The sequence below is a fragment of the Odontesthes bonariensis genome, chromosome 17 (assembly GCF_027942865.1).
Source record: "Odontesthes bonariensis isolate fOdoBon6 chromosome 17, fOdoBon6.hap1, whole genome shotgun sequence".
NCBI lineage: Eukaryota > Metazoa > Chordata > Actinopteri > Atheriniformes > Atherinopsidae > Odontesthes > Odontesthes bonariensis.
In genome coordinates, this window is record NC_134522.1 from 12,577,061 (window position 1) to 12,603,237 (window position 26,177).

Consider the following 26,177-nt stretch of genomic DNA (forward strand, 5'->3'; position numbering starts at 1 on the left):
AGCTTCGTCTCAGCCTCTGCAGGTCTCTATTTCCACACCGGTGACCTTACAAATGGGTATGCTGCATCATTGTGAGAATTGGTGTTTCTGGGCGGTGCAAAGTGGAGTAGAGCACATCAGAGTGCAGAGTATCAGAGAGCAGCAGAGCACAGAGAGGCAGGCATATCCGCCGCTGGAGGGATCAAATCTGTACCATCTGACGCTCAAGGATTTATGGGTTTAGTCAAAATTGCTTTTCCCACTGTGGAGATTAAGCACCGTAGGATGTTTTCCACTCAGGCCGTAGAATAGCCCAGTGTTGCTGCTGCTGCTGTTACTGTTTTTCTCCCTGTTATCGGCTCCGGCGCTGGAGAAGGGAATGTCTCAGGAGGGCAGAGTGCTCCAAACCCTGGCGAGGTGTAGATTCTGATTGACAGGAGAGGTCTGTCCTCTGGGGAATGTGAACCATGCAGGTGGATGCGGTCCTTGTCCTCCTCTGTGTTTGGCTCGCGGGTGCGACTGGGAAGATGGTTCAGCAGAGAGGTCACAAACTGGAAACCTTCAAACAAAGCAGGTAATGGAAACAAAGTAGTGGATGAGCAGCATTTCAAATACAAACACTGGCATGCAGGAGTTTATTGTCTCTGAAGGATGAAAAATGAGCTTTTTATGTTTTTATACTGCACGTGAACGGATTTTTTAAAGCTCTGTTTACCACGATGACTTCATTTTGGGCTTGTAGATGTTTTTCATAGGTGTGCACAATGTTGTCCACTGTTTCCTGTTTCACCTGTGCTGCTCCCTCCCCCTCTGAAAAACAGACTTATTCAGACCGCAGATTGGAGAGATAAGGGAGGGGGGACCTAAATCCCCACATCTATTTATGTACTACGGGTGGATGCTGTGTTCTCTTGCCCCACAACTGCTGTGGGGCAGTTAATGACCGTTTTTTCCTGGCAGCAGTTGTAGTCAATGTCATTTTCAGGTGATTATTTAGGCTAATTGCTGCCTTGTTAATGCGTCCATTGGATTAGATGTTTGAGTGGGGACTGAACTAGATCTGGGACTCATTAAAGCACCCTTGTTTCTGCATATTATTGATTGAAATGGCTTCAACATCGGAAGTGATTTAAAAGAGGTCTGTTTGCTGTCTGACATGCCGTATGTAGTTAAAGAAAAGTGGCATTTGACAGAGTACACGAGACAAAAAAAATCCCTGCAAATATTCATAATTGAGAGGCAGTAATCAGTGTAATCTGTTATTCTGTTACAGTGGCTGACAAAAACAATCACTTCTGAAATGATTTGAGGATTAATTCTCTATCAGTGAGAACCTGATTAATGAACTACAGTAACTGTTTAAGCAAAAGAATATTTATTTATAGTATTTAATATTTTATCAAATATCTGTTCCTCAAGTAGAAATAAGTATCTTTGTCTTGGACTTGCATTTGAACTGCTTCACTTAAAATGGAAGCTGCAACTGTTTGAGTAGAAGCTGTCAGTCACATAAATATCTCTTGTCAAATTGTTGTCCATTATTGGGAAGTGTACATTTGACATAGATATTGCCAGAGTTGGCAAAAATGTGGAACGTTACGTCATGTATTATCAAAGTGACTAAGTTTAAGAGCCCGTACCATACCATTTGTATGAGGATATGTTGGATTCGGTGTTGAGAAGAAATTCATGATCTACATTGCTTCTGCACCTCATTTCACTTTCTCTTTAAAAGGTTCCGTTTTTAGCTCTTTTCTCTTTAGGGATCCCATTCCAAAATGACCATTATGCTCTGAATGCTCAGCTCATTGGTCAAAAACAGTGGGGTGCAGACTGCTTCTCATTCTTGTTTGCAAGTGTACCAAAGTAATAACAATAATAATAACAGTAATAATAATAAGACAAAAAGCATAATGTGACCGAATACAAATCTTTTCTGTGTTTTTACATTAGTTGAGAGAATGAAAAGAGTATGAAAGAAAAATATTCAACATTATTTCTTGAAAGTCTGAAAATCAGCGATTGCCTCAAACCTAAAATAGGTAAATACAGCCAATAATCTCATTTGAGAAACTAAATAATGGATATATTTATGAAGCACTTCTTCTAAATGAGGACCAGACTAAGCTGTGTAAGCATTTGCAATGTTTCTGCCTTTTCTAAGACATCTTATTTTTATTTCTAATTGTCTGCCATGGCATCCCAAAGAACTATAAGCTATGGCACTATGCAGTGTGCTATATTAGAAAGGTATGATAACGTTTGATTATCAATTATCCAATTACCATTTGATTAGAACTGCATCTCTAAAACCCATTTTCCGCTGGTCACTCCCTTGTCTTTCTTATCTAGATGTCACTGCATCAGTGCAATAAAGGCAAAGGCAAAATATAAAAAGGAAAATAGATTTGGTGTAACAGCACTTTCTGAGTGGAGAATCAGAAACGAATCCTGATGAGCAAGCTTAATTAAAAGCTACTCAGAAAGAGGCCATAAGAGGAACACTTTTTTTGCCTCCTCAAACAGCTTTTTTCTTAACAGTAGAACATCTGTGTGTTTGGACCAGGGAACGTAGAGCCAGGCTGTGTAACTGGCTGATACAGAAGTGAAGCTGTTTAATAATCAACACTGTAGCGTTGGCTCTAACCTCTGTGAGTTGTTTCAGATGACGAAAAATTCACTCTTGTCATGACCCCTGCTGGGTAGCTTTAAGCTTCAAGACACCATCTGATTCTCCAAATAGAAAGCACTCTGACTGCTGTCTACAGGAGAAATGGCACTGACTTATCATACATTCCGACTTCACACAACCCCTACTTCAAAAATATCTCTTTGATATCTCAATACCAAACTCGATACATGGACCCTGGACTCCATTTTGAGATATAGTAGCAGTAAAAAATGTATAGCTTTTTGCTGCAAAAAGAAAAAAGGGGCGTTGATGTGTTAGACCTAAACAAACAATTTGTGTCTCGGCTGGAAATTGCATCAATATCCTTGACGTGTCAAGGATATTGATGCAATTTCCATACTGTGTTTTATTGAAAACTTGAGTTGGAATTTCTTTTTAGGGGTCCCATTTTTTTCTTTTTCAGTTGTCACCAAAATTGTTGCAGATAATCTTTACACCAAGCCTCGAAGAAGTTATCAGAAGGATCTTAGATTTCCACAAATGTTCCAAATCCACATGTCACGGTTAATAAAAGCCAGGAGCAAACTGACCAAACAGAACAGTGAGATCTTATCTCAGAAACAGATTTCGAACTTGGCTGCAAAGACTAAGCACATTTATTCACCTACGGTTATCCAATTAAATTGCATTAATATGACTACTCAGGCATTGCTGTAATAAGATTAGTGTAATTTTCTTGGCAATCTTTTAGGTCATGCCATCCTGAACCCCCCCCCCCCCCCATCAGTGTGAGTAGTTGTTTCAGCTCTAGTCCAAAATTTATGGAGCACCATCAGATGGATGACGACCTGCCGAAGGCAATACTATAGTAACTCTTGACTTAAAAAAATACACTGACATCTTTGCTTAGTGTGACACACACAAGAAAAAATTTCCCCATGAATAAGAATTATAGAAGGGACTGTTTTCCAGCCTGTAAAACCCACATTTGACTTGAAAAGACAGATTCTAACTGTAGCTTACTGCCTCAAGTAAGAAACTGTCTTTGCATTAATATCTGCTGAAGATGATAAAATTTTCCCAGGCAGGCTAGAAACAACATTGTAGCCTCCGAATGCTATCAGCGTTGAATGATTTGTATCCACTTAATATATCCAACAAACCCTGTCAAATCATAATCCCCCTGCCTTTAGATACAGTATCACTTTTCATGCTATAGTTCTATTTATAGATCAGAGGCACCACAAAAACACGATGCTAATTATTATCAGGATTCTCATCCGTTTTAGTGAAATAATCCCGCTTGGTGCTGCGAAAAATGCTCTGACAAAGCTGTCAGAGTTCATGACACGGAAAGTCTGATCTTACCGAAATAACATCTGCGAAGGGTCAAAGTTTACTTTTTTAAATCTAGACAATCCTCTATAAATTACAGTCGTTCCAAGTGTTCATCTGAGACCTACAGTGATTAAGATGATCATTAAGAGCAAGGGGAGCACAATCATAATCATACAGTACAAAGCAGTTGCTCAAACCCGCTGAGAAATCTTTAAACGTCAGTGTTTGTCAAGTCTGCCATTTGTTGTTTGTTGTTTTTTTTTCCCCTTCCCCAGCTAGTTAAAAGTCGCCTCACATCGGCCCTCTCCTGACATGTACAGTCTGTGAATACAAATCAAATGTAAATCTCTCATTCCTCTTCCAGCAGGGGGGAATCTCATATACTTATGCAGAAGTCAAACTCTTCCTCTTTCTGTCTCACATCACCCCCACTCCTCCTCTCATGAGTGTGAAATCGCAAAAGCGTCTGGGTGCTGCTGGCGTGGGTTTGTGGGAGTTTTCGCACTGTTCCTCTCTGCACCCGACGCCTTTAGGAGGAAAAACTGAGGGGAGGATTTGTGTAGGACAGAGGAAGCCCACTTAAGAAAACATTATAGGAGAAAACTCTCATGATAATTAGAAGCAGTTACTCGATGATTTTTGGGTCACAACAGCACATTTGGATGGGGGAAATAATTTTTTGCTTTGCCCACAGACAAAATGGGGTTGTTTGTGTTACATGTTTGCTAAAAACAGATTTCAAGATCAAATTCTGACTAAATGATTGCCTTTTGAAAAGCATACCTTAGAGCAAATACAGCATATTTTGTTTTTGTTCATGTCAATGATTCGTGCTGTGGAATAAGTGAAGAAATACACAAAGTGAAGACATAGCATCACACCCATCTGTTCAGTTTAATCCCCCTTTTTTTTTTTTACAACTTCAGATTTTCTTTCTGCTCCCGTCTTTGTAAGCTGTTAATATATCCAGAATAACCTCGGTAGAAATTTGTCCCAGTAACCGTAATGTGGCCCCTGCGGCGATGTTTGCCTTTCCACCCCAAGGCGGCAGAGAGGGGCAAGGACAATGTCGGACCACACAGGGCACTCCGGTGTGCAGACAGGCATTGTGCTGTGTGTTGTAGGCAGGCAGAGAGGGGGTTGAAGAGGAATTTCTGCCAAGAGGATTAGGAGCCAGCTGCTGGATAGATGTAGATGTGTGGCACCCATTGGCCTCCATTGCATCCAGTACCCAGTTAAATGCTTTTTTTCTGTGTTATTTTGCTCTTGTATTATTTTCTCTTTGTCTGTGCCGTATGTTTACCCCTTGTCTCTCCCTCTTTTCTTCTGTAGTGTTTTCTTAATGCACGTTCTGACAGGGATTTGGCTTTGACTGTGGCAGCATCCTCCTTTCTATTAATCCATTTTAGGGGTTTGGAATTCATCATTCTGTCTCTCTGCTTGTGGCCTGAAAATTATGTTTAAAGAATGACTAGAGGCAGTCCTCTAAAAATGCGACACCAAGAAAAGCTGGATGTGATGAGAAGATGCTCTTTTGCCCTTTTGCTGGTTTGTGGATGAAATATAAGTGATGTAACTGGATGTAGTGGAATTCCTCTTCTGATGAGAAACATCAACAGAACAGAACTTAAAAGTTTCTCATGCTACTCTAGATCAGTGTTCATCAGTGACTTTAAAATGATCTTTATTCATTATTGTTTATAACTACATACATTCATTTTTCCTTTGTAAAAAAAGATCTGAAATCGTGAATATCCCCTTGAATGTTAGGCCTTGGTTAAAATTATATTAGTGCATTTTGCACATGGACTTACCAGGTTTTTTTTTGTTAGCAACAATATTAGCAATGAAGATGATCCACATAAAGTACAAAAAAAAAAAACAATATGGAACATAATGACCCCTGATTAACAGAAAATAGAAAATTTAATGTAAATGTTGGCTTATAAAAGCTAAAATGTAAAATGAGTTCTCAAAAGACTTTTTACTTAGAGTTTAATCAAGCATGAGTGAAAAATAAGCTGGAGTTGAAAGAGCTTTTTGGTTTCTAAAAAAAACCCTGTTTTGTTTTAATGTTAAAACAGAGAACGTGTAACACGTGTAATGCCATGTTTTGTTACTTAGTTTTGTCACTGTTCTTAATTAACAGGTCACGAAGAGACACCGGAATGGACGGGGATGATGACCATAAAACTGGGAGGCAAGTTTGAATGAGTTTGAATAAAAACTCCTTTTCCAAATTGTATTTTACACAAAAACTTTGACTATTACATTCCTCTGAGGATGCACTGCATTGTGTTTTGCAGCCCAATTTATAAACGAAGCCCAGACCTTACGAAATCTCCAATGACAAAGTCTGAGCAGCTTCTGAGGATAGATGACCACGATTTCACCATGAGGCCAGCATTTGGAGGTTAGAAATGCTGATTAAGTCTTTTAGATTAAAGTTGGTTTTGTCTGATATAAATTGAAAGCTTAGAACAGCTGCATCTTTAGCCAACAAGTGCTGCTGGAGAGGTCCGTGCAGAGGCCTTTGCTTTGAAGCAAACAGTCCTGCAAGCACTAAGCTCTCGAAGACCTCAGTGACACTGACTGGACAAGCTGTGCTGTTTTCGATTGCAGCTCAGTGCAAAGCACACAGTGCAAAGCACTGAGCACTGTTCTGTACATTAGACAGATTTAATGTCAGCTTTTCGGACTTCAGGATTATGTACAGATAAATGCACACAGGCTTTTGTTTCCAAAGCTAGTGATAGTATATATGTCAGGCACATATTTTTTCAGCTGTTTCGGAAAAATAAAAAAAAACAGTAGCTCTATTTTGCAGAAACAAATCAGCTAGGGGGGCTTTCGCTTTGCAGCATGTGTTGTTTTTATCAGACCACTTTTAATCACACAACAATTTGCTGCTGAAAACGCATAAAGAGACCCTTTGCAGAATCCTTTCGCAGCATCCAATTTCAACCATGATGTAGAAAAGTGAGCTGGATTTCATCCGCCGCTGCATCAACTTTGATCCATTATTATGACCTGATTGTATTTGTGCACTGTTGGAGGATGATGATGCAGAGTAGAGGGGATGAAATAGGTCAAAAGAAGAATCCAAGCCAGACTGTCAGTGTCACTGCACCAGCTCTATATTTGTGCGATTTTTTTTTTTCCCTCTATTGAAACCTTATTTCTATAACAAATAAGGATCAAACTGTGACCGTAATGATTTGTATTCTCACATGTAAAAATGTAGAAAAGCTGTTACTATGCTGAAAAATAATAACATTTTCTGACATGAGATTTTTGTTTTATTTCAGGTCCTCCAATTCCCGTTGGAGTAGATGTTCAGGTTGAAAGTCTTGACACCATCTCTGAAGTGGATATGGTAAGTATGAGAGAGCTGTTAGTTTTAGTCCTGTATAACAGATAGCACTGTTGTGGAGGACAATAACTAACTATTTGATCAAGTACTTTACCATTTCAAAAGTCTTAAACCCTAAAATCTATTTATATATGTATATATATATATATATATATATATATATATATATATATGTAATTTTATAGTGTAAAAATGATCTTACACAATATCTTACCCTTGCAACGTATTTCCTTTTCATAAGCCTGTTTGAAAGCTGCCCCTACCAGACATGCATGTTTGTACATGAAACATCACTATTGTAGTGAAAAAAATTTTTTTTTTCTTCACTGAATAAATCTTCTTCTGTTAAAGACTTCCACAAAGTGAGAGCTAATTCCTCCCCTTCCTCACCTGCAACCCCCTCAGCTTAGAAAACGATTGTCTGATATCTTCAACAAGGGCAACATGCGCAGTTGTTGTGAACGATTATCAGTTGGTTGTTGCACGTTCTATTTCTTCATCTGTAGCGGAGCACAAAATGCATGTGTGATGGATACAGACGGCCATAGTAGCGTGAGGCAGATGCTTCTTGAATGAAGTGAACAGAAATCATCATAGCCTTTTGGAGCAAACATGTCATAATATTATTTCTGGGGTTTTATATATGACTTCAATACATCTGCTTTTAATATTCCTTTTGTCGTAAGATCTGAAGCTGTTCAGAAAAATAACTCATCAAACCAGGTTTTGTTATTGGCTGTGTTTGGATCGTCCACTCATTCACTTACTCGTCCACTATGCAGTGTTCACATGTAAAAAAAAACTTCATAGGGAATTTCAACACACAGCTGCGGATGCATTTCGGACACTACTTGAATCCTGCAGTGCCGCTTAACTGTGATATTTACAGTTACATAGACAAATGCTGGCAGGATGGGCACTCACCGAATCTGAGGTGATGCAACAACAACAAAAAACAAAAGGTTGTTTCTTAAAAAAAAAAAACTTGTGTGCAACTGTAATTCATTTTTTTTCCACTGCATCCACTTACGAAAGTACCGACTGCTGCTGCAATTTAATGATAATGAAATTATATTACTGACAGAAATAAGGCAAAATGGAAGAACTGTTTCAGAGCCACAGTGGATACTTGCAGCTGTCTTGTTTACATCCTGTAGGACTTCACCATGACGCTCTACCTGCGTCACTACTGGAAGGATGAGCGGCTGGCGTTTCCAAGCACCAACAACCAGAGCATGACCTTTGACAGTCGCTTGGTGAAGAAAATTTGGGTTCCTGACATGTTCTTTGTCCACTCAAAGCGCTCTTTCATCCATGACACGACCACTGACAACGTCATGCTGCGGGTCTATCCTGATGGCAACGTCCTCTACAGCCTCAGGTAAATACAATGCCTGTTTTCACCAAACATAGCCAAATATTAACTCTTGGAGACTCAGTACAAGTAGTTTATGAATCAATACAACAGTCAAAAGGTTTTTTTTTTATTGTAATGCAAAAAAATAATAATAGAAATAGCAATTACCTAAGAAGGAATGTTAATAAGCCAAGCTGGCAGGCCAGCAGCCTCAGCTAAGCAATTTGTTAATCCTGCAAGGAGAATTTTAATTTGATGTCATAGCATAACTGAAGTTGCACATCTTATTATCAAGTACTAAACACACAACATGAGTAGTTCCATCTCTTTTAGACTGAAGTGTGTGATCCTTACCTTCTCTTGTCTTTTTTCCCCATGTGTTAAATCCCAGTGTCTCTTGTTTTCTATTTTGATGATTTTCCCTGCAGAGTCACAGTTACTGCCATGTGCAACATGGACCTCAGCCGCTTCCCCCTGGACACCCAAACCTGCTCACTGGAGATAGAGAGCTGTGAGTGAACTTATCAAACAAGGACACATATATCCAACAGACCTTTTTTAAATAGTTTTTATTCCTGTATGAATAGGGATTGCTAATCTATAAATGCACCTAGTACCTAGTGTAACACTGGAGCCAGAGCAACACTTGAACAATGCTGCTTGAAGTTTTGCAAGGCAAGGCAAGGCAAGGCATCTTTATTTATATAGCGCATTTCATACCACAGGCAACTCAATGTGCTTTACATAAAGGCAAGGCATTTAAAAGAACAGCATAACGCAGCAATTTAAAGAGAAAAAAAATAGAATAAAAATTAAAGCAATCAAAGAAGAGGGGAAAAAGAAAGATATAAACTCAACCATAAGCACCCCGAAAGAGAAATGTTTTTAACCTGGATTTAAAAGTGCTTACAGTTGGGGCTGATTTCAGGTCTGCTGGTAGTTTGTTCCAGTTGTGTGCAGCATAACAGCTAAAAGCTGCTTCACCGTGTCTAGTTTGAACTCTGGGCTCCACTATCTGACCTGAGTCAGTAGATCTCAGAGCTCTGCTGGGGTTATACTCTGCTAGCATGTCATTCATGTATTCTGGACCTAAACCATTCTGTGATTTGTAGACAAGTAGCAGAACTTTAAAATCTATTTTGCGAACAATTTAACGCTTCCAATTAAGAACATTTATTTTCTGCATAAATTTGAGCTAAAAAACGACCAGATTTACATCACCGACATCACAGAAGTGCTTTTACAAGAACCTAAGTGCAGACATAACACAGGTAACCAAAATGAAAATGAAAAGCAAGCTTTAGGGAAAGCTAAAGTTTAAGAGAATACGTTTAAGGAATAGTTTAAGGAGGCGAGGGAAATGCACTGCTTCAAATTCATGTCCCTTTCCTCTCACACCATCCTCCCAATCCAATCACTGGTTATCAAATGGTGTGTGAAGAACACTATTTAACATAACAGCCTCGAGGGGACAACTAGTGGGAGTTAGAGTCTTGTTAATATTTCATCTTCTTTGTCACACATGTTGTTTTACATGACCATGAAGACTTGTTCATGTAAAATCTGTTCTGATTTGGTTTGTTACAGATTAGCTTAATTTTACACATTTCCCCCAACAGATGCCTACACAGATGACGACCTGATGCTGTACTGGAAGAAAGGCAACGAATCCCTGAACACGGACGACAGAATATCTCTGTCCCAGTTCCTCATCCAGAAATTTCACACCACCACAAAGCTGGCTTTTTATAGCAGCACAGGTACAGCAGCACAATGGGGTGTTGGACCAAAATAAATTCACAGCTGAATTGAAAACTTCAATTAATCTCTTTTCACTTTGTATGTTTTTTCTAAAAAGAGGATTTTTTTTTCATGAAATCAGTGCCCCTTGAATGCCACACCAAGTATAATTTACTAAACCGAATTGAGTTAAACTCTTGCCAACTACTGTTATACTGCTGTAAACCCACTGTGAAAGCACTGCTTCTTATAACCATATCTCACTTTCCAGCAACCTGAAGCATAAAAAGGATTTTTTGTCCTATCTTTCTCTGCAGGGACACCCTTCTTCAAGTGTTGATACGGCTCGTCAGCAGCCAACATATGAGAATGTGTTTGTAACGGTGATGTTTCCTTTTCCTAGGCTGGTACAATCGTTTGTACATTCACTTCACCCTGCGGCGGCACATCTTCTTCTTCCTGCTGCAGACTTACTTTCCTGCTACTCTCATGGTCATGCTCTCCTGGGTGTCCTTCTGGATTGACCGCAGGGCCGTCCCTGCCAGGGTACCACTCGGTAGGCAAAGCTCTGCTTCCACAGAACGGCCTCTGCAAAGCGAGGAAGCGCAACATTGAGCTAATTTTGTAAGAGAAATAAAAGCACAGGACAGTGGTGAACTCTGTGCACGCCAAAGAGCTCCCAGAAAAGATTATATCGGATGCTGTTGATGATCTTTTCAGCACCAGGCTCTGATATTGGCTCTGAAAACTGATATTTACTTGTCCTCAGGACACCGTCTCCACCAATACTGCTATTTGTCAGAAGAGAAACTTCTGACAAACCACCACATAAAACTCTTTGAAGTCCTTCTACTATTACAGTTTCCTCATAACAACATGTCGTTTTGGAATCGTTTCTATCAAGCCAACGAACACGCTGCGTTGTGTTAAACAAAATGGTGTTTGGGACCAGTTGAAATATTGATAAATAATCAGACGTGGAGCAAAAGTTTCAGCAACTGCTTCAACATTTTTTAATAGTTTTCTCTCATTCATATGGCCCAAATGGTATGTTCATAAACACACTGGCATTGTTAATTATCATTGGTAAAACTATGAAGCAGGAAAGTTTGGACAGCCCAGGTCAGTAACATGACTGAGCAGGGACGCCGTCTTGAATTAATACATAAAATATATATAAAATGGCTCAGTAAGTGATAATTGCTTCCACATGTTTACATCTCTCCAGTTAAAATAGAAGCTGGGAAAAGCCCAGTCTGCTCTGATTGGTCCGTTCTAGTGGTCTGATCAGGCACCACCCATTGTGCAAAGTCAGAATATGTCCCTGGGTGATCAACATGTTGAAATATTGCGTTAAGTAATTTAAAACAACACATAAAGAATACTTATAAAACTACTTTTCTCTTTTCTCTGATGGGCCATGTACTGGTGTATAAGTAATGTACAGAGCAAGACAGATGACAACAAAAAAACAAAAAAAAACACTGGAACATCGAATTTGTTTCACAGTGACCTTAATGCTACACCGTAACAAAAGCATTTATTTAGCACCTCATGTCTTGTCTCTCTGAGATATTCTGCATTTGGTTAAGCCTCCCAGGCCTGTGATCTAGTACATAACAGCACTGCTGTGACTCCACTGTTTGTTTTCTCCCCTTCAGGCATCACCACAGTGCTGACCATGTCCACTATCATCACCGGGGTCAACGCCTCCATGCCTCGAGTCTCCTACATTAAGGCAGTGGACATTTATCTCTGGGTCAGTTTCGTTTTTGTCTTCCTGTCGGTGATAGAGTATGCGGCAGTGAACTACCTTTCAACTGTGCAGGAGAGGAAAGAGAGGAAGCTGAGGGAGAGAGTAAGTGCTCATTTAACATGTTTTTTAATGTTTTTTTTTATCTCTTTACCTGCAGTTAAAAATCTTTTTTTTTTCTTATGATTCACATGAACACTTAACAGTAGTGTAGCATATTCCACTATTGAAGTTTCTCATTGGCCAAAATGTTAAATCCACCCCATGTTTGGTTTTGTTCTGGTCTTTTTAATAGATATGATATAATTATTGCATTGTTTTGAAAAAACATATATTCATGTACATATATTGTTCCATATCTGCTATAAAAACTGTTTCATTTGCTGTTTTATTTCAGTCTTGAATTTCACTTCAGTTAATACCCTGAAAAATCAACTCCCTATAGATGTCATAGAGTTCAGGCTTTAGCTGCATTCTGTTGTGGATTAATTTCCCAAATAGACATTTTAGAAATGACCACCGTCTGTGAGTCTAATATATAAGTGCTTGTACAGTATATTCCTCCACGTTGTTATAGAATTGATCCGGTAAGAATTAAACCTTCTCTTTTGCTGATTTAACCCCCATAACATGGTGCATTGCAAATTATGTAGACTTTGCCTTAAAAGCAATAAATAAGACATTTCAAGTCAGTTAAAGAGAAGCATCAGCACTTAAAGGGGAACTCCGGGGCATTTGAAGCGCATTTCCATTGCTAGAGGTTGTCAAATACTGATAGTAGGACACAGACAGGTGCAAATCTGCGCTCCCTGTGTGGAGATAGCGCTGTTCGCTCAGCCTGTCATGCGAGGCTAATACGTGGTGGCTAAGGGGCAAGTGCTAACCCTTCCACGTAAAACAACAACTTGCACACTGCAGAAACGTCACACCACTTTATTAACCATCCGACAATAAAGTCACAAGCCTTACCATCAAAATCATATGCATGGTTCTCACATTACTGGCATGGGGATGTTACAAAACAACTTTATAAACAGCATGTAACTCACCGGTTAGTTGTACGGTCGCGCATGTGAAAGCCCAAAAGAGTCAATGGACGATAATCACATATACAAAACAATTATCTTCTCTAGAAAAACTGCGTTCAAGTATTTAAAACATTACAACAATATTACTGGGCATGTATTGTCTTGAACGCAGTTTTTCTAGAGAAGATAATTGTTTTGTATATGTGATTATCGTCCATTGACTCTTTTGGGCTTTCACATGCGCGACCGTACAACTAACCGCGCTTGCCCCTTAGCCACCACGTATTAGCCTCGCATGACAGGCTGCGCAAACAGCGCTATCTCCACACAGGGAGCGCAGATTTGCACCTCTCTGTGTCCTATTATCAGTATTTGACAACCTCTAGCAACGGAAATGCGCTTCAAATGCCCCGGAGTTCCCCTTTAAGTCAACTTGGCCGACGCTGACCTGAATTATATTCGAACATTTTACACATCAAACTATCTCTAAACTGGCAGAAACGTGAATTAATAATTTATGTATATAGCCAACAAACAGATAAATATTTTCTAAATTTGCTCACTTCAAGCTGCTGTCAGGGCTATGGCAAATTATTTCTGGGGCTGCAATATTGCTATTCTTCATCTGCCAACTGCTGTGGCATATGGAGCCAAATTGCCCACACACACGCCCTGAGGAACATTTTCAGCACAAACATCCAATTCCATAAATGCTTCATACCAAACTCATTTAAAGGCTCTGAGTGTGCTCAGAAAAGATAAACACTTGAGAAACTCATCAATTCCTCCAGTTTTACTTGGTTCCGTGATCTCACAGAAAGGCTAAGATGAGCATCAGATTTATTTATTTCCCTCTTATTACTGTCTTTGCTCAGCTGCCGTGTACATGCGGCATTGGGAATCCCGACGAGATGATGATCGACCCGCAGATCACTGGCTACGGGTCCATGGATGTCGGCACCACAGGGAATTATGGGATGCCAGAGAATGGTGGACGCCAAGAACGAATTCTGGCCCAGGTGGCGCTGAATGACCCACAGATCACAAGCCAGGTGAAGCCACCCAGAGGTTACGTTAACATCTGGATAGACACCCACGCTATAGACAAGTACTCAAGGGTGGTCTTTCCTGGAGCGTACATGCTCTTTAACATCATCTACTGGTCCATATACTCATAAGCTGGGATGCATTTAATTATCTGAGAGCTGTCTGCGATGGGACGACAAGAGTCCAGCTGGAAAGAAAACTTTGTGCTTTTTGGACTGGAACTGCTCATTACATGCATGGGGATCATTAACAGATGGGTGACCATTGCCTTCTTGACCCAGCTACTTAAAACTGATGAGTTAAAAAAAATGTGCTACTGGGAAACGGAATAGTCTTTGCTGCGTTTGTTACTCCTTCAGATCTTTGTGATTTCACGTTATAATGTTGGTGGAAACGTGTGTTCTCGCCTGAGGACTTGCTCTTGCACACAGAGATGCAGAGACATGGACTTGTTAAGTTTACCACTACATCTCAGTCCATGCACTGAACAGATTTTCAGCTGAAGATGTGAACTGAAAACAGAGACATTTAATGGTATGGCCAGTGCATGGACTGATCCTCTCTGCTAATGATCTGTACATGACAATCAATGAAAAACTGAAATTCTTCAGAAGAATAGTTTTACACTGTGAAAAGGGTTTATTCACTCCCTGTCGGAAAAAAAAAAATTGAATCCACCCACACAGCACAACTAACTTTAGCATGAATACTGTCTTCAAGGACATTCACTGCGTCCAAGGTTTAGGAAAATCTATGTAAGAGCACCATTATAGTTACCTTATTATTAACATGTATTGTCTTTTGAGTTCCTCTTTTCAAAAACCAACAAAACTCTGTTTTACAGGAGGTACATACGGGACTGTTTCTTGGCTGGTGTTGATAACTTTCTGAACTTAATGCTGATTTCTTAGCAGCTGCTTATATAACAGAAACAGTTCGGCACATTACCCAACAAACAGCACAGCAATTTTTATTTTTACACCCTGATTTTTGTATGCATTCAACAAGCAGGCTTTAAAGTGTGAAGTGGTGAGCTTTCAAACTGGTGTTTTTTTTTTTTTTCTGTAGGATAGAGCCTGATTGCCAGTGTCCCTCTGTTTCTGGTCTGTGCTTCGGTTAAATGTCTCCGGGCTGGAACTTCATTTTTATTCTACAGACCATAGACTGTATGTAAAAGACGAACGCATCCACAACGTTGTCCGAAATTGGCTTGTGGACCATCATTGCTTGAAGTTTAAAATTTAGCATTTCAACTGTCACTAAATTGGTTTCCCTCTAGGCCACTCTTGATAAAAATCAAAAAAGGCCTGGAGGGAGGTGAATTGCATTAGGCGCAAATTTCCACTTGGAGACGAGGTGCCCATAACTGCCAGTGACGTGTCAATCACCAGGTTGATGCCCAGGTTGAACCAAGGGCATGCTCTGCTTTATTGCGAATGGGACCATCCTTTTTCACCTAATAAACATCATGTTGTATTGAAGTAGTCCTGAAACCAGCAATTGAGACTATTAACCTATTAAAAAACAGACTTACTATGATAATAAATCAAGTTGCAATTAGGGTAGCTTTCATATAGACTGATACTAATAAACTTCTTTATTCAGTAGCAAGAGTTGTCCTCCCCTGGTCAACAGAAAGAATGCAGATTTAAGGCATTTGGACCTTGACTTATCACATTTCAGAGTGATAAGAGGCCGCGTCCATATTTTATATACAGTCTGTAAGAGTGACAGCACTTTTACTCTGCAAGAAAGTTAGTAATCATCATTTTCAAAATTTTGAAAAGAAAGTCCATTGAAGAACTGATTTAAGATGATTCTTTCTCTTTAAGTTCCAGGTTTTATTGCAGCATGTTAATACGATTCAGTTTGTTACATTTTCGTGTGTGTGGACTTTGTCCTTCTGCGTTGCATTTGAGCAGAGTTGAACATTTTCAAGAAAAATACTAATTCAATTACAAATGTAAAAATCTATGTTTTGAGAATCCCAAACACTGATTATCATATAGACTTTTTAATATCTTCATTTATTTTTTTATTTAACTGAAGGTCGTCCCCTTTGTTTGTTGTTTGTGAGGCTTCAAGGTTCACTGGGACCTGTTAGTTGTTAGTTTTATCATCTTTTTTTTTTAATCTTAAAATGAAAAAAAATTTTCTTATATGTCAAAAAGATATTTTTGATGGTCTTCTGACCAAACACAGCTATTGGTCAAAACTAATTAGAAATGTTATACCTAGAGAAAATGTTTAATAAATGTTGTATTATCTGAAAATGTGAAAGTTATTTAAAGTGAGCTTCGTCACTGTACATTACAGCCCCAGAACTGTATATTTTAAGTGTCTTGCATGTAATACAAGCAAATGTAAAAGCTTTGAGATGCATGGCTGAAAGTTTTTTTTTTTTTGCCTGCATCAATTAAAATCACTTTAACACAAACAAAAATATATGAGCAAAATTAGCTTTCAATGCTAATTTGGGGGATCTCTGCTGTGAATCTGCAGAGCCACCACCTACGGTCTCAGAAACGTGATGTTAGACAGCCCTGTATGTTCTATGTAGGGGTCTTGTCCAGTACTGTTATGTTTCTGTTGTCATTGAAAGCGTTAGAAAGGGAATATATAACCATTCTGATGACTACACTTGCATGTGACCTTGACTGATTAGCTCTTCCTATTTTCAAGAATTGCCCTCTGGCTCAAAGGTGCACAGCTGTATTACTCCAATATTAGAACTGGACACCCAATGTCATTAAACAGTGTTTGGAGTGATTGAAGGGGTCAGATTAGCACATTCATGGATCCCCATTTGTAGTAAAACATTTAAAAAATACTGTTGATGTTGCAGCTTTTGTTTCAGAATTTTCCACATATTGTCAACTGAGGACAGGCCAGGACTTCTAGAAGGTCACTCCAGTACCTGTAACATCACCCATAACTTCTTCCAAAGGCAATCCTTTGTAATTGTGAGAATGCATTAAGGCATTCTCACTATTAAGTTCCTGTTTCTCTGTATTAGTATTATTCCGCCAGTTTTCGTCGCTTAACTACTTCAGCATACTTTCAGCCATTTAAACAATTTTGGTATCAAAATGTTCAGCTCTTTTAGCACATTACTGCAATTATTTCTGGTGTTTCTAACTTTTAAACTTTTTAAGCTATTAAGCTTTTTGTGCAAGTTTTTCTCCCTTTAAAAGTAATGGTAAATCCTTTCAAAAAGCTTAAAAACTTAAAAAACTTAACTACTTCAGCATACTTTCAGCTAGAGACACCATTCAAATTTTAAAATGTTCACAAGACATTCAGCTATTACCAAATGTTTCAGCAGCCAATTTTGAAATATGACAGTTTAAAAAATATGAAAATTTTGCTCCTTCTGGGATTTTTATGAATGAGACATTCAGCAGTGTGTGCTGACAAGTTTCAACTTTTTCAGCTTTTCAAACACCTTAGTATAACTTTCAAACAGTTTAAAGGTAGGGGAGGAGATCCTGGATTTTGAGTCCAGCAAAGCTGCATTTTGAAAATACACAGGTCAAAAGTACCAACCCCTTTCTTCAGACTTCCCCCCGAAGCCACGCCTCTAGAGTACATGAACATGCAATGCTTGTTCACGAGCACGAAGGTGCACGAGCGCTGTTCTGACTGCAAGCATCGATTGGTTTGGCTAACTTTTTCTCATGGCGGATTCACAGGTAAGAAAATACCTTTCAACATCATAATGAACCGTTTAATAATGCTAGGTGCTAGCCAAGCTGGCTCTAGTTTAGCTTCCTGCCAAGCTTCTGGACATGCGTAATTCGTTCACGAAGAAGGGTACGCGCACAGGGGGAAGGAGGGGGAGGGAGGAGCAGATTGCAGTTTGATAGACGCATCAGAATCCAATCATCGTTAACAGTCCGTTCAGTATGATTGGATAGTGTTTTTCCAGGATTGTTCGTTCTAGAGGCCACTAAAACTTTTAATTTTTGTGTCAAAACTTTTAATTAATTGGTTGCAATGGGGGTGTGAAGAGTATTTCAAGCAATATGTAAAAAAAATGCTCCAGAAAAAGAACCCCTACCCCACCTTTAACTGACAGAAACAAATTATACCTTAAAAAAATTTCCTGTGTGCGTCAGCTCGTTAATGCAGCTGTGTACACTCAGGACATATCTTTATATACAGTATTCACTTGTGCTTTCACAGGACTAAATAGTCCCGCTTCTCATGCGGGTGACCAGGGTTCGAATTCCCTGCATGACAGATGCATAAACTTTTTTTTTCAACTACTTCAGCAGACTTTCAGCCATTTCAACAAATTTGGTATCCAAAAATTTGGTATATTTGAGCTTTTAGCATGGTTCTTCAAATAGCTTGAAATCATTCCACTCTTGTCTTTTAACATTCAAATTCCTTCAAACCTTCATACATATATATATAACATATACAAATATGCATCTTATTTTTAACTCTTCAGCTTCTTCAACTGAGACTTCTGCAGTTTTTTCCAGAACTGCAGTAGATGGAGCAGGAGCAGCTGCAGTTCGCTGTGTGTGTCAGCTCGTTAAGTGCAGCTGTGTACTAACTGCTCTCACTCAGGACATCTCTTTTATATATGTATTATTCACTTATGCTTTCACAGGACTGAACAGTCTAGTGGTAACACTGCTGCCTTTCATGCGGGCGACCTGGGTTTGAATCCCCTGCAGAGCATTTCACCAGAGATTATGAATGGGAAACCGAGAAACACAGAGAAGAAAAAAAGAAATGGTTTAATTGAAAGCACCTAATGTGAGACTATATCCCTCAGTGTTTGATAGCTTAAATGGTAGGAAACAGTTTAAAGCAGTGTGAAAAGGTAGAATCAAATGTATGTACTAGTAAAATGGAGATGTAACATAACAATGTAGGATATTATGTTACATCTCCATTTTACTTGCTCTTCAGCTGTCACTTTAAGCTTCCAATTAAGCTGCTATATCCATTCCATTTCACCCTTTTAGAATGATTTAGAAAAATATCAAGACTTTTCACTTAATTTCCATCTCCTTCTGTAGTTTTTAAGCCTTCACCTTCACCTGCTGAGACTTCTTTTTAATCAATTCCTAAGTTCTTCAAATAACTTGAAATCATTCCACTCTTGCCTTTTAAATGTCATTTCAACTTCAAACTCCTTCAACCAAGACTTCAGCAACTCTTTGTTTAGCTAAATTTTCACTATTTTCAGCTTTTTTAGCATGGTCAGTTATCCCCATTCAGCTCTTTTTAATCAATTCCTAAGTTCTTTGATTAGCTTGAAATCATTCCACTCTTGTCTTTTAACAGTCAAATTCCTTCAACCCTTCATATATATATATAACATATACAAATATACATCTTATTTTTAACTCTTCAGCTTCTTCAACTAAGACTTCTGCAGTTTTTTCCAGTAGGTTCAAATCATTCCACGAATGTCATTTCAATTTCTAAACTCCTTCAACCAAGACTTCAGCAACTGTTTGTTCTGCTAAATTTTCACTTTTTTCAGCTTTTTTAGCATGATCAGCTATCCCCATTAAGCTCATATACATTCTCACAGCTGTTTCGCAGGAACAGCAAATTTCTAGTTTATATAGAATTTGACTTTGAATTTTCTTGTTGGAAAATGCATAGATGTCCCTGGAAATGATCTCTTGAAGCAGCACATGTTGCTCTGAAATCTCAGTTAACTTTTCTGCATTCACAGAAGTGTAAATGAGCTTTGCTGAGGGCAGTGATACAGCTCTGTGCAATTGCAGAGCCTGGCTTTTCAACATATTGCTGACAACAGTGTGGAAGGTTATTTTCATCTTTGGTTCGAAGCACAGGGTGTCCAATTCTTCCAATAAGGGATCTTGAATGCTGAATGGTCTGACCGCAATACACGTTTCCACTATCAGACTATGTGATGACTCTGAGCCCAGTGAAGTGGGATTAGTAGTGCTTGCCAAGGGTTTCCCAGGCTAATCCATTTCCCATGTGGCTATATCAGCTATTGATGAATGATGATTTTTGATGCAGAGCTGTCTGAGGGACAAAAGATCACGTCTGTCTAGCTCAGGCTTGCCCCATTGCCCTTTACCTGCTGAAATTATTTTAGATTACTTGAAACATTAAATATACTGGAAAGGGAGAAATATGCAAATCCCTTCCAATCTTCCTATGAGAAACAGTGCTTTTATCACATCTAAACTATTTTCTTACAGTTGGTTAGCTAACTGGTGATCCTTTGCTGCTCACTTCCTCTCTAAGACAGCATTTATTCGATGCTGCCTGTGTTGTAACCAGTCATGATTACAATCACCATTTTACATCACCTGTTCCTGCTTCTTCTCATGGCATATTTATCTGGGAGAGTAAGCTCTTACAGTCATTAGACTCTGGATTTCTTGCACGGATTGCTCCAGTCTCTTCTCTTTCTTACACTGGTCTGGTTACTAATGAGCTTTCATAACAAATCATACAAGAAGTTTTTTCTGCAATACCATCAACTGCTCGCACATAAGTAAATTGATAGACAGACAGATCTAAGCACCTTTTTGAAATTATATGTTTCTGCGATTTCTCAGAGGCAAAAGCATGAATAATGCTGAAGAAGTTTCTGTTCTTTTAAGCCTGTTTTGATCCCAGCAACCTCCCAAAGGACAGGGTGTCCATTTAAAATCTGCACCATCTTCGAACCAAAAAAAAAAAAAACATGAACAAAGGCATCACTTCATCAAAAGATAAAGCATCAAAAAGATTCCCATGGTCTGATATTCTGCCACAACTGTCACCACACTTGGGAAGTTAAGGTACTGAATTGACCCATTTAGCTCCTAAAAGCATCCACGTCATCTAAATGAGTGACGCAATACTCAAGGAAAAACAAAGTGGGGAGCACACAAGAACAAAAAGTCCTCAAGTATAGAACAAAATGACTCGTATCCTGCAGCTGAGCTACATCAACATTCGTTTGGAGTCATGGTTCAGATCACACGGTGAAAGTAATTCCACTATGCACTCTCTTTTACCTTTGTTTTCTTTTTGTTCTCCAAGAACTCCAGAGGGAAACATCTGAGTCTGAAAATGATACTATGAGAGCAGTAAGAGTGAGTCAGAGCAATAAAGTGTCTGGATAGTTAAACAATAGCTTTCATTTGCCACTTCATAGCTTCATCTCTAGGTTTAGTTCTATGTCCTACGCTTTTTTACAGTTTCACATTATCCTTTGATATATTTTTATTACAGATTGACTGATTACGGCAGCATACATTATGCCAATGGAATGGAAAAAAATAAATAAGAGTACATTTATAAAGCCTCATTAGTATAAGCTTTCAACACAAGTTATAGCAACGCTGTTGGTACAACTTTTGGTACAGCCATTTACTAACATGTACTCCTGAATACAAACTCAACCTCAAGGTCAGCGTATTTATGGATCTCTTGGAGCTGTATTGCAGCCTTCGAGTTCATCTGCCGTCTCCTGTGTCAGTTTGGCCAGCCTGAAGTCCTCTCTCACTTGCCGCAGCAGATCCGGGCAACACACTACATCCACAGCTGTCATAGCCAGAGCCTTAGCTGTCCTCAGGCTGTACAACTGGGCCTTTTCAGCTCCTGGCACAGTAAGTAGAGCAGTGGAGAAAAACAAAACATTCATCAAATAGAAACTTAACACACCTTGTGACATGGAGAGAGATGATGGCAAAAACCGTCCGGTAATCATTCGGGTCAGTTTCGTCACAAGAAAAAAATGGTGTTCCCAGAAGCAATGTAAAGTCAGACCTGCTGCTTTGGTGTATTCCTCCGTGTGGTTCAATGCGCTTGTCCCAATGCAGAAGAAAGGATGGACACCAGGCACCATGAATGACACGTTGCCAAAGTCTGTAGAACCTGCCAGATAATTACCGTCCCTGAAAACGATGCAGTGTTGTGGTGTCCATAACAAGAGACAATTTTGTTTGCCTGTTGTTGTGGACTGAATTGACAAAATGTGCTCTTATACAAATCTCATTTTTACCTACCAGAGAAACTGGCTGGCTGCTCTGGAAACTCAATCCCCAGAGCTTTTCCATTGCTTTCATACAGGCTGGCTAGTGTGGCATTCGGCAGAATGTTATAGTAGGTATTGGTTGGGTAGATTATCTCCACCTACAGGAAACACACCTGCATTTAGAAAACATGCATCAAAGTAAAATTGTATTTTGGTCAGTTATTTCCCAATTTCATGGTGCACCTCAACTCAACGTTTGATTTTCTATCATATAAACATGTCTGGATTAGTTTAGTAGCATCTAACCACAGCAACATCTCTGCAGCCAATAAGGCCAATACACACAGAGAGGTTCTGTGTACCATTTCTTTTAAAGGGATACAAGGTAGTTTAGCGGCAGTATAGCGATCTCTATTGGTCAAACTGAAATTCTACACTGTCGTAAAAATGCCCACCTGTACACACCCACTAACTAACCATCGTGGCGAATGCTGCCGTTGTGTTATTTAGTCAGTGCAGTTAGGTCATCTGATTCACAAGTGTAGACTGCCCACGTAAGATACTATAATCAGAGATTTTCTGTAGAGAGAACTCAAGATAATATGCTATAATACTGTTGCTGGAGGAAGTGGCCGGGGACAGCTCGTCTGGGTTTTTCTGCTCAGGCTGCTGCCCCCGCGACCCGATCCCCGGACAAGCGGAAGATGATGGATGTATGGATGTTGCTGATCTTGAATGGGATTCTTCCCTCATCATGGTGTATTCGTGGAGTGATTCCTTTGTATTAGCAGACACTTACAAAAGTTACATCTTAGACAGATGCGCGCAGGCACTACCAACATACACGCCGCAATAAACGCAGACTAGCTCTACTCTATTCCGATTACAATCACAAATTAATCCATTTTCATGTGTAGATAACAATTCTTGTTCGGATCAAAACGCTATTCTTATTCTAATCAGGTCAGTCCGTGTATTTCTGAAGCTAGGCTACGTCTCGAACTCAGGAGGAATTAGAGCACCGTCATCACCTGTCTCTTTACGATCTAAAACGCAGATCACTATGGTAGATGAACAAGATCACGCTTGGAGAAATTTCACAAAGATGGGAAGTGCCAACATCGAACGTTTCATATTCAGTCTGTGAAAGGCAGAATATGAAACGCTTGGTGTTGGCTCTTCAACGCAAGCGAACACATAGCCTACAACTACAGCTAGCATACAGTACCTAGCTAAGTGCCGTAAACACAAACGACTCTTCTCGCGCATCACGACACTTCAGAAGCGGGTCGCTCCTGCCGAAGTTACATATGGGATTTTCAGCATACAGACCCCTGTTGGGAGCGAGACAGGCTTCATTCGCTTACTATTGACTTGTTTAACCTTTGGTAAACTCCTGAAGGCTATAATTTTAGGTGAAAATGCTACCTAGTGCCCCTTTAATGGACGTTTCACATGGGATCAATGTGACAATCCGCATCTCTAACCAAACTTACATGGTGCTATCCACAGTGGAACGAAAAGTAAATTATTGGGTACTTTAAGCCAGCAAAGTCCAGCTGTACCATACAGTGGGAAAGCAGAATTTCTGTACATGTAAAAAAAAGCCAAGTTGTTTTGTAATGTGAGCTAAACTTCCTGGATCCTCTGCAGGACAAGGTCAAAAACAGCCAAAAGGTAACTTATGAATTATGAACAGCAGCGGAGCACCCGGAGGGTACTTTCAGGAATAAGTTACAAAAAGACAATGTTATATGACAGGAGAGTTCAGACTCCAACACTGTATTTCTCTCCACTGTATTAACATGAGTTCATTCTTCCTACATCAGGAATATAATGTGTCTGTAACCTAAAGCAAATGGAAGACAGCAACTCACCCGGCAACCAGAGGCCAGAGCAGCAGCCCTGAAGCAGGCCTCAGCTTTGGCCTTCAGGTCACAAAGATCCTTGAGCAGTGGGGTGCGCAAATAAAACTCTAACTCAGAGTAGGCAGGGATAATGTTGGGCTTCACTCCTCCGTGTTTAATTATGCCTGTGGGGAAGGAAAAAAACTGAACCTGTAAATGCTCTGCTTTGCGCTTTGAAGTTTGAAGAGAAATCTAAAATCACAAAATTTGGTTCTTCAAACATTCACTTATTCACCCTCCCACCTTAATAAGCTGCATGAAGAATAAACCAATTACACTGACTATCTTCTTTGGTAGATAAATGTCGTGTGGTTGTCGCAGAGTAACAGTTGGATGCTCAAATAGAAACTTTTCTACACGCAGAAGATAAACTTTTTATGTTGGCTTGAAAGTTAACGTGCCTCATGTTCTGTCAGCTTTCTCTTGTAAAGTCAAGACTAAACTTTCTCTCTGTTCCTCACCATGAAGTCTCCACTCTGGTCTGAGCTGCTGTCTGAGCGCAGAGAGGTTGTTATAGGCCAACACAGCTGCATCCAGAGCATTCACTCCCTCCCAAGGGTAAGCAGAGGCGTGAGAAGCCTGCCCATGATACTTCACTGACACCCTGTGTAACATCAGCATGCTTGGTTAGGGGCTGCCTGCAGTAATTAAAGGTTAATGCACTCAGAAGGAGAAATGAGAGAGGATATAAAAGTCTTCAATTCACATGAGCCATGAAAATGGAGCTTACTCAGCGATCGTGACAGTGGGCAGGAATGGAGCATCTTGCTGAGCTGGATGAGCCATGAAGACAAGATCGACATCAGCAAAGGCCCCCGCCTGGATCAAGTCAATCTTTCCTCCAATGGCCTCCTCTGCAGGGGTTCCCAGAACAGTTATCTACAATAAAAAGCATCAGTCGAGTGACTTAACAATCAGCTAATACATATCAGTCATCCTAAGTATTCAAGAGTTGTATTTAGGCACAAGGGATACATTTTATTCTTGCAATCTTACTTGAGTTCAGAGCTGAGGGTTCATTCTCAGTAATTTATGTACGGCTACAGTCCCAGCTGTAGTTTACACCATTTCTTAAAAAGTCTGCTTAATTAAATGACAAATAACTGTACTTATACAGTGCTTTTCTCATCCAGCTGACCACAGGGGTATTAAATAAAACGATAAAAGGATAATTCAGCTGGCAACCACAGAACCGAATAACATCTAATCATTTAGAATTCCATCATGGTTACAGTCCTATATGGAAACAGTTTCATGACTGAAATGATTTAAGAAGCAAAAAGTCAATTTCTGCATTCAAGAAGCATCAACATAACTCAGGAGTTTATTAATATTAATATTAATCATATTATATTGTATCATGTCATATTAGAAAGAATATCTTACTTTTCACAATAAAGATTGACCTAGTTGAAACTTTTTGTTGTGCTTGGTGGACTTGCAGTGTAATATTCTAACTTATTGACTGTTACCTTTACTGGGACAGGCAGTTCGGTTTGGTTTTCTAAAGCCGCTCTCAGCCCCATTGCGGCCGCAGCTCCCACCTCTGCTATCAGGTTGTGACCGCACGCGTGGCCGATATCCGGCAGCGCGTCATACTCGCACAGGAAGCAAACGTTCAACACGGGCTCGGCCTCCACGCTGCAGACAGGACCCCAGCTGGCCCGGAATGCGGTCGGCAGCTTGTAGTGACTTTGGACCGTCCATGTTTGGCCCGGCTGCGAGAAGAAGCGGACCAGCCTGTCGTGCGCGTGCGTCTCGTCACCGGCGAGCTCGGGTCGGCTCCAAATGTCCCGACTCAGACTGTGGAGCTCAGCTTTAAAAGAGTCAATAAACAGTTGGAGAGTGTTTTTCATCTGCTGTCGTTTCTCCATCCCGCCGCAATCACTGTCTGCTAGCTCAAAGTCCAAAAGACACAAGAACCCGTGTCCTGGTTCTTATGGTTCCATGTAACATTGATGGTTGGGCAAATGTCGTGCAGCTTGGTATTATGACGGTTAAGGTTGAGAAATCGTACGCTACGCCATGAAAAACATAAATAAATAAGTGGC

General features: G+C 39.8%; 2 protein-coding genes across 3 annotated transcripts; one reads left to right on the top strand and one right to left on the bottom strand.

The window, feature by feature from the left end:
- Nucleotides 1-294: 294 nt before the first annotated feature.
- On the top strand, nucleotides 295-16,856 carry LOC142365897 (gamma-aminobutyric acid receptor subunit rho-1-like). Its single transcript, XM_075447650.1, has 10 exons — nucleotides 295-553; nucleotides 6,099-6,149; nucleotides 6,256-6,362; nucleotides 7,258-7,325; nucleotides 8,480-8,703; nucleotides 9,108-9,190; nucleotides 10,299-10,439; nucleotides 10,823-10,975; nucleotides 12,081-12,277; nucleotides 14,076-16,856. The coding sequence occupies exons 1-10, from the start codon at nucleotides 447-449 to the stop codon at nucleotides 14,376-14,378; spliced, it is 1,434 nt and encodes a 477-aa protein (XP_075303765.1). The 5' UTR covers nucleotides 295-446; the 3' UTR covers nucleotides 14,379-16,856.
- On the bottom strand, nucleotides 15,191-26,177 carry LOC142365898 (peptidase M20 domain-containing protein 2-like). Of its 2 annotated transcripts, none has more exons than XM_075447652.1 (7): nucleotides 25,599-26,177; nucleotides 24,857-25,005; nucleotides 24,588-24,730; nucleotides 24,097-24,251; nucleotides 22,251-22,377; nucleotides 22,012-22,110; nucleotides 15,191-21,843 (listed from the first exon to the last, which is right to left on the bottom strand). In XM_075447652.1, the coding sequence occupies exons 1-7, from the start codon at nucleotides 25,998-26,000 to the stop codon at nucleotides 21,662-21,664; spliced, it is 1,257 nt and encodes a 418-aa protein (XP_075303767.1). In that variant the 5' UTR covers nucleotides 26,001-26,177; the 3' UTR covers nucleotides 15,191-21,661. The 2 variants fall into 2 exon arrangements, with proteins under 2 accessions (XP_075303767.1, XP_075303766.1); XM_075447651.1 differs by having other exon boundaries at nucleotides 22,012-22,119.

What these genes read in the sequence shown, in the direction of transcription:
- LOC142365897 (XM_075447650.1), top strand. Translation starts at nt 447, where the DNA reads ATGCAGGTGGATGCGGTCCTTGTCCTCCTCTGTGTTTGGCTCGCGGGT. An exon ending in CATGAGGCCAGCATTTGGAG is followed by an intron (nt 6,363 to 7,257) that starts GTTAGAAATGCT and finishes GTTTTATTTCAG; the next exon opens with GTCCTCCAATTCCCGTTGGA. An exon ending in CCCTGCCAGGGTACCACTCG is followed by an intron (nt 10,976 to 12,080) that starts GTAGGCAAAGCT and finishes TCTCCCCTTCAG; the next exon opens with GCATCACCACAGTGCTGACC.
- LOC142365898 (XM_075447651.1), bottom strand. Translation starts at nt 26,000, where the DNA reads ATGGAGAAACGACAGCAGATGAAAAACACTCTCCAACTGTTTATTGAC. An exon ending in CCCACTGTCACGATCGCTGA is followed by an intron (nt 24,731 to 24,856) that starts GTAAGCTCCATT and finishes GATGTTACACAG; the next exon opens with GGTGTCAGTGAAGTATCATG. An exon ending in GGAATACACCAAAGCAGCAG is followed by an intron (nt 21,844 to 22,011) that starts GTCTGACTTTAC and finishes TTACTGTGCCAG; the next exon opens with GAGCTGAAAAGGCCCAGTTG.